The sequence below is a fragment of the Fukomys damarensis genome, unplaced genomic scaffold, assembly GCF_012274545.1.
Source record: "Fukomys damarensis isolate Sample0158 unplaced genomic scaffold, DMR_v1.0_HiC HiC_scaffold_19, whole genome shotgun sequence".
In the NCBI taxonomy this organism is placed as follows: domain Eukaryota; kingdom Metazoa; phylum Chordata; class Mammalia; order Rodentia; family Bathyergidae; genus Fukomys; species Fukomys damarensis.
In genome coordinates, this window is record NW_022900931.1 from 33971174 (window position 1) to 33983654 (window position 12481).

The 12481-nt window shown below is 48.9% G+C and overlaps 1 protein-coding gene across 1 annotated transcript in view; it reads right to left on the reverse strand.

Moving 5' to 3' along the window:
* Positions 1 to 402: 402 nt before the first annotated feature.
* The window catches only part of Ccdc3 (coiled-coil domain containing 3), a gene marked incomplete at its 5' end in the record, with an annotated part of 88907 nt that continues 76828 nt past the window's right edge, over positions 403 to 12481 (reverse strand). The window contains one exon of the mRNA XM_033765960.1: positions 403 to 1631. Within this exon, the coding sequence (XP_033621851.1) occupies positions 1359 to 1631 (273 nt within the window). The remainder of the gene's footprint in view (positions 1632 to 12481) is intronic.

Below are 12481 nucleotides of genomic sequence, written 5' to 3' on the forward strand. Positions count from 1 at the left end.
CTGGATAGTAGTTCCGATCCTATCCAGGGCACAGACTTCTCCCCCTGCGGTGGCAGCCTGCCGCTACAACTCAGGGCACACAAGCTCATCTCCCTAGACTGACTGCCACAGCAAGAAGCACCTGGTCTTCCGAATGGCAGGGGACAGGCAGCGCGACAGCACCTGCCATTTCCAGTGAGAAAGTGTCATCCTCCACCCAGCCGGCCCGCAGTGGTCTTGGGGTATCAGATCCTGATGCGGGGTCAGTGGCTTCCACAGGTGGGACAGGAGGGAAGGGACCTCGGTTTGGGGGGGCCATTATCAGACGATAACCAAGGGAGGCTGACTTCTTAGAAAGGCAGCTGGGAGTGGGGCAGCTGTGCCTGTGATGAGTGGCGTGAGGTGTGAATGCTGTGCGTGTACTTCTGCTGCCTGGAAAGCCTCTTCCTGAAGGTCAGTGGTTCTGCCTGCCTAAGGACCTGTCATGGCAGGTGTGCTGCTGTGCAGCTGTGACTGTCGGGCGTGGCCGCGGAGGGGGTGCATAAAGAAGCAGATGTTGGAACCTCTGGAAAAAGCCCTCTGGGAGCCTGGGAGGAGATGCAGTGCGGTCACTGATCCCGCGGGTAGGGAGGAGTCTTTGTGGAACAGAAACGGTGAATTGGGGCAGCTCACCTCAAACACAGACTTTGGAAGCAATTATGGGCAAACAAGAAGTTAATATTTAGCAGTGGCTGAGCTAAATGCTGATTCAGACAGAGCCTGATGGAGTGCGGTAGCCCCACAGAAGCAACTGCCCTCCCGACGAGACAACCTAGAGCGCCCACTGATCGGGGTAGCCCTGGAGCCGATGGTGGGAACCAACTGCAGTTCATCTTGGCTAATTGCCAGCTTCCCACGCAGAATCCACTCCCTGTCTGCCATGAGCTCACTGAGGCCCGACCTGCCTCAGCTGGGGAGGTGGGGGCCGCCGGAGTAAGGATGTGGGCCAAGGGGCGCCAAAGGTTTCACGTCCTACTTCGGCGGGGCCCTCGGCACAGGCTGGCTGGGCCCAGGTGTCGGGAGCCACAGTGTGAGAAGCCAGGGCTGTGCCCTGGATGCCTGTGCACTGAAGCGCGCGCCCCGGCCAGGGCACTTCCTAAGCTGCTCCCAGGCGCTGAGGCCAGACCCCGGACAAGCACACAGCCCTCAAGCGTCCCGCTGCCCCTGGACCTCAGGCCCCACACTGAAGAGGCGGCACCCGAGGAGAAAGCAAGACCGCCATCCTATCCGGTGAGACGCTACAGGAGATGTCTATACAGTATGGAACAAGTGCACGTACGAAAGCCCGTCTTTCCCCGAGCCCTCCCGGACTGGTGTGGGCCCAGCCGCCCCTGCACCTACTACCCGCGCAGGTAGGGGGCGCGCGCGGGCTCGCGCCCCAGGGCGTTGATGTGCGGAAGCGCCCCGACTGCGGCCAGCTTCTCGCTCAGCTTCTGGTTGTCCAGCTCCAGGCCGCGCCCGTACTTCCGGGCCTGCCTCAGCGACCGCTTGACCCTCTTCACCCGCTCGCGCAGCTGCTTGTTCCGCTTCTCCAGGGCGGCCACCTTCTGCTGCAGTTTCTTGACGTGGTCCTCCTCCTCAAAGAGGGCCTTCTGCACGGAGGAGCACAGGAGCTGGGGACAGAGACGCGGGAGAGGAGGTGAGTCTGCGGTCTCTGCTCCACCAGCATCCCTGACTGCCCCGGCCCGGGACCACCTGACCCAGACTGCGAGCCCGCTCCCCGCTCAAGCACGCAGAGCTTCACAGGCTTCGGTGGAGGGTCTTCTTTTTAAAAGATATTCTAAATATTTGTCACAGCAAAAAGGATCTCCTTGCTCAGTAAAAGAAGAGCCTGAAAGAGAAGAGCACCCAAGGATATACTATACGTAGTTCACAGGAGAGAGAACGTAACTCTCCTGAAATACGCAGATTCTCAGCTCCACTCGTGATAAGCTAAAAGCAAGTTAAAGACAGGTTCAATTACTACTTTTGACATATTAAAAAGTCGGGATTTGAGGAAACAGGTGCTGGACAGACTGTAGACCTGGATGAAGAGAAATTTAGCTGTAATCAACATGAAAGCTGCAGATACCCTTTGATCTAATAATTCTGGGACTTGTTCTCACAGAAGGAATCTCCCGTGTGCGAACCGCTATGTGTACATTACAGCATGATTTATTTTACCAGGTGAAAGCCATCTAACATGCCCATCCGGAGAGGCGTGGTTCAGTGAATTACTGCGAATCCTTACAGGATGGGAAGGCCGGCGTCCTTGAGAGCGAGGCAGCGCGTGTGCTGGCCGCATCGTGGTCACCGAGGGTTGTGTTGATGTGAGAAAATATGGCAGCGGTGACGTCAGAGTGTAAAACATGCCCGTGTGTAGCTGCGCTCAGATACGTGTGCACTGTCTCTGCGCAGGTTCAAGAAAATGGCGACTGTGACTGCATCCAGGGAGCAGGGGGGACAGGAGTGACGAGACTTATTCCGCTGTGTGCTCTTGTGCACCTTTTGAATTCTGTATCTCGCGCTAGTATTTTGCACAGACACACAGTCTTCTCGCCTCCAGTCTTTCTCCTTCCTGCTCTATGTTATGGAGAGCTGCTCCCAGAGGAAGTCTCCCCCTGGCTGGAAATACAGTTGCTCCTCCTTATTGGAAGGTTCTGACTCCATGGATTCTGCATCCACAGAGTCAACCAACCACAGATGGAAAGAATTTGGTAAAAGAAATTCGAGAAAGTTACAAAATGAAGAACTTGAATTTGCTGCAGGCCAAGCAGTGCCTTGGGTCCATCTGTATAGACAAACCCAGCCGTGGGCCTGTCCACAGATCCTTGTCTCTCCCCAGCACTGTTTGCTTCTGGGTTGCTGGCCTTGTGTCTCATTTGTATTTTTGTTGTACGGTACTGTGGATGGCACCCGGGGCCTTGGCAGTGAGCTCCAACCCCAGCTCTTTATTTTGAGGCAGGGCCTAAGTTGCTTAGTTGCCCAGGCTGGGCCCAAACTTGGAATCCTCCTTCCTCAGCCTCTCATTGCTAGGATTACATGCATGCCCTACAATGCCTACCTGTAGTTAAGACATTTGAGATTGTGTCTGCTGAACATGTGTAGAGTCTCCTCGTCACTACTCCCTAAGCAACGTAGAGCTATTGACACAGCATTTTCATTGTTAGGTGTTATAAGCAGTCTGGAGATGATTAGAGAATGTGTAGATTGTACCGACGTGCCATTTCAGGTCAGAGACTTGAACGTGTGCAGGTTTATGAGGTCCTGGAAATGGTCCCCGTGGACACCAAGGGAGGAACTTGTCCTGCAATGCAGTATGGTGAAGACTCCCCAGCCAGGCTACTTTGGTTTCAGGTCCTGCCTCTTGGGTTTCGCAGAGGGATGACCTTAGGCAGCTTCTCAGCCTTGAGGTCATGGACCCCCTTTAATTAGCTTTTCTCAGGTATTTTGCCACAGTGATAGAGCGATTAACACAAGGATTAAATGAGTTGTACCTGAAAAGTACTCAGAACCAAGTGCTGGTACATAGCAGATGGCCTCTGTCAGCCATTATTACAGAGTTAAGTCTCTGGAAACTTGTATGGACACAGCCTGTACCTCTTACAGCTCATCAGTCTTACTGCTCCTCTTACTGCTTCACCTGCTTCATGCACAAAGCAAGCCTGGTTTGTTCCTGGTAGTTCCTCCAGCACACCCCGCATATTAGGCCTCTGCCTGGAATGCTGTGTTTCCTAGCACTCTGTGGGCCTACTTTCGTGTGCCTTCCGTGGGGTCCTCCACTGTGCAAAGTGTGTCCTCCTCCAGGGTCTACAGAGTACCAGGTAGTTCCTCACCCTAGAGAGAATAAGTCTCTGATGTTCTCGACAGATCGCAAACTCCCTATCGTGATGGCAAACCTTTTAGAGCTTCCGGTGATAACAAATGGCCAGATGCATGGTGCGTGCCATCGGTTCGCCACCACTGGCTACTTCGTGTTGGTTGCTGCTTCCATGTTGCCCTGGATATTTTAGATATTCATTAAAAAATGTGAGTGAAATGAAGAGTTCACTGCAAGCTCCTGTCATTTGATAAAAGGCTTCATTAAAAGGGATCCTAGGAATGTCCCTGGGAGACCACACTCACAACCCTGCCTTCTTCCAGCCATAACGAGACCTCCTCAAAAAGAAGAGAAGGTGGGTTTAGGAAATTCCTTGGGAACTCATGTTATTTCTGTTCTCTGTGATTAAGTATGACCTAGGTAGCTTACTGAGGGTTTGATGTGGCCAAGTAATTAGGATAAGCACCATGGCCATACTCATTAAGTCATGATCTTTCTGGAAGTTACAGTAGATTCTTTGACCAAGAAAAGGTAAGTGAAGTCCAGTAAAACAAAAAGATTTGTCAATTCAATCCCTACTGCAAAAAAAAAAAAGTAAAATAAGAGTGTGCAGTATTGGGTTTTTACATGGCTGCTTAGAACTCAGTACTATAGTGGAACATATCATAGAGAAATTGAAGGCATGTTTATGACATTTTTCAAAAGTTATATTTTAAAATAAGTCAAAACAAACCTAGTGGGTTGGTGGAGCTTACACAGTCACTTGTGAACAGAGCTCTTTCTGAGGCACCAGCACTCTCCACAGCCCTCCCACTGGCCCTAGCCAGCAGCTCCCGCTCTGGAGGAGGAACTTCTCCAGCCAGACAACACGGACCTGGGGATGCCGAGGAGGACAGAGGGACACCTTGAAGTGCTGTGGGTGCGGGGGTATCATTAAGATGCAAATGATAAACTCCAGAGCACAGCTCAGCGCAGAAGGAACTGTGGTCCTCATAGCTTCTCTTTAATGTGAGTGGCTGGAAAAAAGACATCCAAGAACTCCGATGGCCTGTCCAGTGGCACAATAGCCAGCCATGACCCAGGACTCCTTACTTCGCAGACTTCTCCATCTTGGCCTCCAAAGAGGGGAAGCCTCAGACAGAGTTGAGGTGACACCGTGAAATAGTGATGCCCTGGCTGATGGTATCCAAAGGGAACCTCTGGAATCATGGCTGTCACTCCCAAAGAAAATCCTGTTTTTATAAGAATTTCTAGAGGAGCACTATGCTTTCAAATGCATGTGTTTCTGGAGGAAACTCTCTCTCCTGAAATGCTGTCCAAATTGAATCAACCTCCTTTTAAAACTGCTGGGGGAAAAATCCTAGACATGGTATTTGCTCACTTAGCTCTGTGGTATTTTTTTCGTAAACAGATGAGGGGAAAGGGCTAGATCCGGCTGAAGCAGGTACTGCCACATTTTCCATGAAGAAAAGTCAACAGTCCAAGAGGTCAGCCTCAAAGCCACACCCTCCCGCTTCTGATGGACGGAGGTGGAGAAGCATCTCCACCTTTCTTTGGTGGCAGAGCTTTTCTCTGGAAGTCTCCATGTGGCTAGCCGGATGCCTGCTCTAGGACAGATGGGCAGATTGCCACAGAGGACTGTGCTTTTTTATTTTCAGTGAGACAAAATCCAGGCTGGGGTATTCATTCTTCCTTGACTTTGAAAAAAAAAACCTTCAAAAAACTAAAAACAACTTGCTGATTGTAGAGAACCTTATTTTTTTCTAAAAAAATTTTTTTTAAATCATCAGTAACTCTATTACCTAGGGATAGGCACTGCTTTGTATATGTTTCTTCCTCGGATTGTTTCTGTGAGTGTAGGTGAACAGATAAAACATTTACACAGAATTGGAATCACGTTGTTAGATTTCCTGTTCTAATTTTTTCCCGTCACATTCTACCATGACTATTTTCCAGCAATAATACATACACTTCTTCTGGTGAGCTATTTCCATGGAAGCTGGGGAGGCGCTTTGATGGCCCCACCCTCAGCCATGAACCCCAAGGTGCTGGGTCACGAGCTGTCCCTCAGCTCTCGCCCTAACCTGTGACCACAGGCTGAGGGAGAGGGACGGCAGGACTGGCACTTACGTGTCCTTGAGGCTGGGTGATCTGAACATGACTTTCAGTCACCTGTCTCCAAGGATAAGCAGAACCTGTGGGAGTGCCACACCTGTACCTTGACCGGAAGTTTTCCTGTTTATTTTAGTTTTTGTTTGTTTGCAGTACTGGAGATTGAAATCAGGGCTTTCCCATTAAGCCACATCCCCAGCCCTTTTTATTTTTCATTTTGAGTCAGGGTCTTGTTAAGTTACTAAGTAGACCAGCCTGGTTTTGAACTTGTGGTCCTCCTGCCACACCCTCCTAGACCGCTGGGATTACAGGCAAGTGCCATCACGCCAGGCTTCACAGGCCAGCTCTTGAGAGCGTAAGGAAATGTATCTATGTTTCCATGTAGAATCACCTCTGTCACCTTACATCCTTTTAGCAGGAAGTACTTATTTTTCTATGCCTAGCATTGTATGGTGCAGGAAGTTTCCTCAACCAATCTGCAATATACCAATAAGCTTTGTATCAAGCTAAAGAAAAAGTATTTAAACACTATTTCAGGACTCATTGAGAAGACTCTGGCCTTCACAGATGGTTTCAATTTAAATGTTCACCTATCAAGACAGAGTGTACTTTCTGAAATGTAAAGTCAGGGGAAGACAGTCCAAAGCAACAACAAAGATGAATAGCTTGCCTTTTTATTTTTATTTTTTTGGTAACACTTCATTCTTGTTCTTGGGGTTCAAAAATGAGAAGGATGGGAAAAGGTGAGGAAAAACTATAGTTGTGATCCACAAACTATGGCCAACAGCCAAATCCAGCCTACCAGCTGTTTTTGTGAATAAAGTTTTATTAGAACACAGCTACATTTAAACGTTAGTGGCTTTTGTGCTACAGTGGCAGAGCTGAGCAGTTGTGACAGTGGCCATGTGGTCTACAAGTGTTTCCCTAACCTGTAGAGGGCCCTAAGGCAAATGGAGGTGCAGAAGCAACAGCCAACCTTTAGGTGGGCTTGGAGGGAACAGTTCTCCCGGCATTTTCTGTGCCAGGCTGGAAGTGCGGCTCTGGTCCCCATCCTTTGAATCCCTGTAGAGACAGAGATGTGAGCAGAGGTGCCCAGGAGAGCGCATGAATTCAGGACACAGGACCAGGCTGGACGGCACCGGGGACTGCAGAGGACTCCCCCACACACCCCTGGAAGTGACAGCAGGGCAGTCCTGAGGACTCTGGAGAATAATCCGAGCCTCCGATGGTATCTGACTTGGCAGTGGGATCTCTGCTCCACCCAAAGTCAATAATAAGATCTCTGCTTCGGTGCCAGGAGCCAGGTGAAGCAAGCATGAGCCCAGCAGGCTGTGGCTTATGGAGAAGAGAGGGTGAAGAGTCAGGCAGGAGCTCGCCCCATGGGGGAGCACTGCTGAAGGAGCCCCAGTGGCCCCCCACTCGGCCTGGCGGGTCCAGCCCGAGGTGCTTCTCCCACTTCCCTGTCTGCCATGCTGCCCAGGGAGGAGACAGCTAAGCGTCGTGGATACGAAGGAGTTTCCAAGTCCGGCAAAGCACAGTTGAGTCCTAGCTCGTAGGATTGGGCCCCTCACCTTCTACTGCAGCTTCTGTCAGAGTCGGAGGAGGATGGAGCCCCGGTGCCCCGTTATCCGTCTGATAGTGGGGCTCTGCTTAAGCCAATAAACCTGCCTTAGCTCAGTGTCCTCACAGATGAAACGGGCATGGTGATGCCTCTTCTGCAGAAGCGCTGTGACGGTTAAATCGGATAACAGACCCGGCATGAACACTGAAGGCAGCTTTTACTCTTATTCATCCTGAGCGCCATACCTGAAGCTTTTACTCATCCTGCACTTGACACTCGCTGGTGGAGCTGCTCCCCCGTGACCACACAGGATTCTGAAGAGTCTGTCTTGGCACAGACTCTTCCTTCTGCTTAGAAAGTCTCTGCCGAGCCCTTTATCACCTGACCAGCTTCTCCTTCCGCTCCAGCCCTTGGTTCAAGAGCCATGTCGGTGCAGCATCCCCTACTTCTCCCGGAGGAGTCCTGCAATCTCTCTCCGGTCCCACTGTCCAGTGTACCATTCCTTTATGCACTTTTGACGGGTCTCTCTCCCAGCCTTTGAGCCCCTGAAGCATGGGGAAATAACAAAGCTGCGTCTTCAGAGAAATCTGCTACAACGTGGGCTCTACAGGATATTCATCTCACATGCATGAGGTGCATGCGTGGGAACCCCAGGTGGTTTTCTGGGGGGGTCAGATAAGAGTCAAGAAGTAACCGCCGACTGTCTTCCTCTGGTGGACTACTCATTAACCCAGCTGGGCGCACTGGCCCAGCACTGAGCAGAGCTCTGTCACTTTGCTTCGCCTGCCCTATGGGGCTGTGTCAGAGCTTCCCAGCAGGGAACTAGGGTGGACTTGCCAGAGGGACCCTTCAGCTCTGAGCAGCTTGTGTCTTCCCCGGAAGCTGTGCAGATATTTTCTCTTGTCCTCGATGCGAAGCAGGCTGGGAACCACTAGGTCGTGGAAAGCTGACTGCAACCCCAGTGCTTTTCTAGATCTACCAAGGGGAGGGAAGGCTGAATTGGATCCCTGGGTGAGTAGGTGACTTAATTCCCACTGTTGACCCAACCCACAGCGGAGAGAAGGGTCCCAGATGAAGTGTGAAGGAGGATGGTTCACCTTTTTTATTTTTAAGATTCCCAGAAATCAAGTCGAAAAACCATCATGGTAGATGGGGCACTGTCTACATGAAGGCTCCATCCAGGTAGTGACCTTGGACCCTCACAGTTCCCCAGCTATGACTTGGGAAAGCATCTTCCCGAAGTTGGATCTGAATGTGTAAAGCCTTCGTGGGCATCTGAGTCCTCTGTCAGTCATGGCCACTAATTCTTTTCTCTGCCCTGAAAACAGCCAGAGCACACACTCCCCCTGCAGGCCGGCTGATGCGGACGTGCCCTTAGGAGGGATGGCTGTCATTCACGGTCACTGGAACCTCCGATTCTGTGAAGATCTGAACGCCAGCCTCCACAGTGTGTCGGGCTGCAGGGGAGGAGGAGTGAGAGGATCTGATGGTGTAGCCTTCTCCCCCAACCCCAGCAGCTGGCCTTGCCACCACTGGGAAGTGGGGCCGCGTATCCAATCCTGTGCTGGCCTTCAGCATCCCAGCCCTGGCTGAGCGAGCAGAGCACCACCCATCGGCCCTTTCAGCAACATACCTCGGGCCACTGCTGTTATCTTCAGTCGTCATCAGGCTGTGGGCCCCTGAACTCAGCCAGGGGGAGTTGTAGACAGTCCCTGATGGTGTCAGGTCATGGTAATGAGGCTGCCGAGTGCAGTCAGGTGGTGTCATGGACCAGGTGTCCAGGGTACCAGGTCTACTGAGGCTGGGCATCCTGGACCAGCGACCGATCTGTCCCTAACCACCCCATGAATGTGGTCAGCGTGACCCACCTTTGATCAGATGCTTTTCACAGCTTTGGGTTTCTGGCAATCGTGGTTCAGTTTCCAGCTGTAACTGAAAACGGCAGCAAAGGGCCAGGCCAGACTGTGCTTTTCTTCATGGCACCACCACTGCTGGAAACAAAAATGCCCAGAGCTGCTGCCATCTGCCCTGCTGGGGAATGTGATGGAAATTTACGAGCTGTGAGCGTACCACTGAGGACACGTCCACATGGCCAGGGCCTGACTCCACCGAGAGACTGTGGGAGTTTATAAAGCCCAGACACAGGAGTTTCTGCTACTGAACTACATGGTCCAGAAATTGATGTGGCCGGGGAGCTGTCTCTCCTTCAGTGAGAGCCGGGGTGTGATTTAGCAAACTGATGTGGCCGGGGAGCTGTCTCTCCTTCAGTGAGAGCCGGGGTGTGATTTAGCAAGACTTGCTTCGAGTGTGGCTGCTGTCCTTCCCTTTTTTGTTTGTTTGTTTGTTTTTGTTTTTTTGGTACCAGGGATCAAACTCAGGACCTTGTGCTTGCGAGGAAGGCAGCGGCACCACTGAACTAAATCCCTGGCCCTGCTCCCCTTCCTTAGAGTTACCGTGCTGACAGAATCAGAGAGGCGCATTTGGTGACTTCCTAAATGTTAACTGTGGGTGTTATTCCATACTCCCAGGCTCAGCTTCTAATGCTGTATCCTAGAGTCCATCCTTGGTTAGTGTTTCCTTTGGTTAAAATATTATGGAAAAAGCTGTAACAGCAGACAACAGACACTGAAGCACAGTGACACGTGTTTCTGCCAATTCGAGGGCTGTCCTTCCTGGCTGGGTGTCTGGCACAAGTCCTGGCAAACATGAAAGCTTTAATAACATGGTCAGGGGAAGTTTCTGTGTGGCCGGCATAGATTACAGGACCCTACCCACTACGTGGTTTGGGCCAGACCTTGTGACAAATGAAAAATGGATATTGTCTCTGAGAAGAAAAGTTAAAAATACCTTAATTATTATTCCATTATACAAAAAACCCTACATTGTTCCTAGCCATTTCTTCAACAGTTTGCTGTCTCGGCTTTCTGGAATGCTGTCCCAAGATGTGGAAGGCTCACGTTCTTGGTTCCTGTGTCTCCCCTCAAGTGGCTTCCCCGAGTCAAGGTCGTCACCCCGCTTCTGTACCCAGCATCATTATCGGGTTTGGTTCACAGTTGTGTCTTTGTTTCACAATGAAACGAGGCCTGTATATCTCATTTGAGTGCTGCAGCCCTGGTGGCTAATGCTATGCCAGACATACAGTAAGCCCTCAAAGGGCACTATCTGAATAGAGTAATGAATTATACAGCTATTATATGGCCATTGTTCTTAAAACTTGGAAACTACAGAAAAATAGAAAAAGTCACCTATAATCTCACCACTCAAGGACCCTCTGATTTCTTTACTGCTATGATTTTGTTAAGACAGTTATAAACACATGGGATTTACTTTTTTTTTTCCTCATTGAGTTTATTGGTACATTTTAGGGATACAGTACAGTTACGTTCATTATTGGGATCTTGTACCTTTACATGACAGGTCTTGGTTCTCATTTTTGCCCCTTAGCCCTGCTGTCCCTTCACCACCTCCTCCCCTCCCCATTTACAAATATTTTACTTCCATTTTTTCATTTTCTCCTATTTTTTTTCTTTCTCTTACTACCTTTCTCTTACCCTTCCTACTTTCCCTACACTTTTAGCCCTTTTCTTCCTATTTCACATTGTCAGTTATCTCATTAGGATCTTATGTACTATTATAGTTTATTCACACCAGAGAAACTATTCAGTATTTATATGTGTGACTTATTTATTTCACTTAGGAGTATATCCTCAATATGTATCCATTTTCCTATGAATGACTCTAATTTCTCATTCTTTATGGCTGAGTAGTATTCCATTTTATAGAAAAACCACATCTTCTTTATCTGGTTTCCAACTGATGGGCAAATGGGCTGTTTCCAAGTATTAGCTATTACAAACTGTGCCACTATAAACATAGGTGTGCATATATCATTGTGTTATGATTCTTTTAATTCTTTTGGAAAGATACCCAGCAGAGGGATGGCTGGGTCAAATGGAACCTCTCGTCCCAGCTCTTTGAGGTATCTCCATATTGATTTCCATAGTGGTTGCACTAGTGTGCCCTCCCACCAACAATGGAGAATGGTTCCTTTCTCCCCACAACCCTGCCAACATTTGTTGTTGAGTGATTTCTTGATAGCAGCCGTTCTTTGTGGGGTGAGGTGGAATCTCAGTGTTGTTTTCATCTGCATCTCTCGAATGACCAGTGATGTGAAACATTTTTTCATATATTTACTTGCTGTTTTACTTCTTTGAGAAATGTCTGTTCATTTCGGATGTCCATTTTTGAACTGGGTCCTTATATTTGGGGGGGCTGATTGTTTTGAGTTCTTTATATATTCTAGATAATAGTCCTTTGTCTGAGGAGCAGCTGGTAAGAGTTTTTCCCACATTGCAGGTTGTCTTTTAATTCTGTTGATGGTTTCTTTTGCAGTGAAGAAGCTTTTTAATAAGATGAGATCCCTGGGATTTACTTTTAATGTTAAAAAATTAAATATATATTGCCAAATACAATTGTATTATTTATTGTTGCACTGTCTTGAAACATTTATACAGTGTGACATTGCTAAATTAAGGGACATGCATTACTTTGCATACTTTTTGTAATGAGGTTAAAATCTGTTAGTGATTTTCAGGTATATCGTAGATTATGATAAAGGTGATCACTATAATGTACAACAGATCTCTTGGACTTATTCTATCTGAAATTTTGTATCCTTGGACCAACGTCTCACCCCTTATAAATACTATCCTCTTTTCTGTCTCTACACGATCAACTTTTCTAGATGCCACATACACATGAGGTCATGTCGTATTCATCCTTTTATGCCTGGCTTATTTTACTTAACGTAATGTCCTCCAAGTTTATTCATATTGCTTGAGATGACAAGCTTTCCTGCTTTTTAAAGGCAGAATAGTAATGTATATCAGTGTCTATATATCTCTGCACCCATCCATCCCTTACTCTGTCCATCAGCTGTGGATGTCCACAGATTGATTCTCTATCTGGGCTATAATGCAGCAGTGAACAGG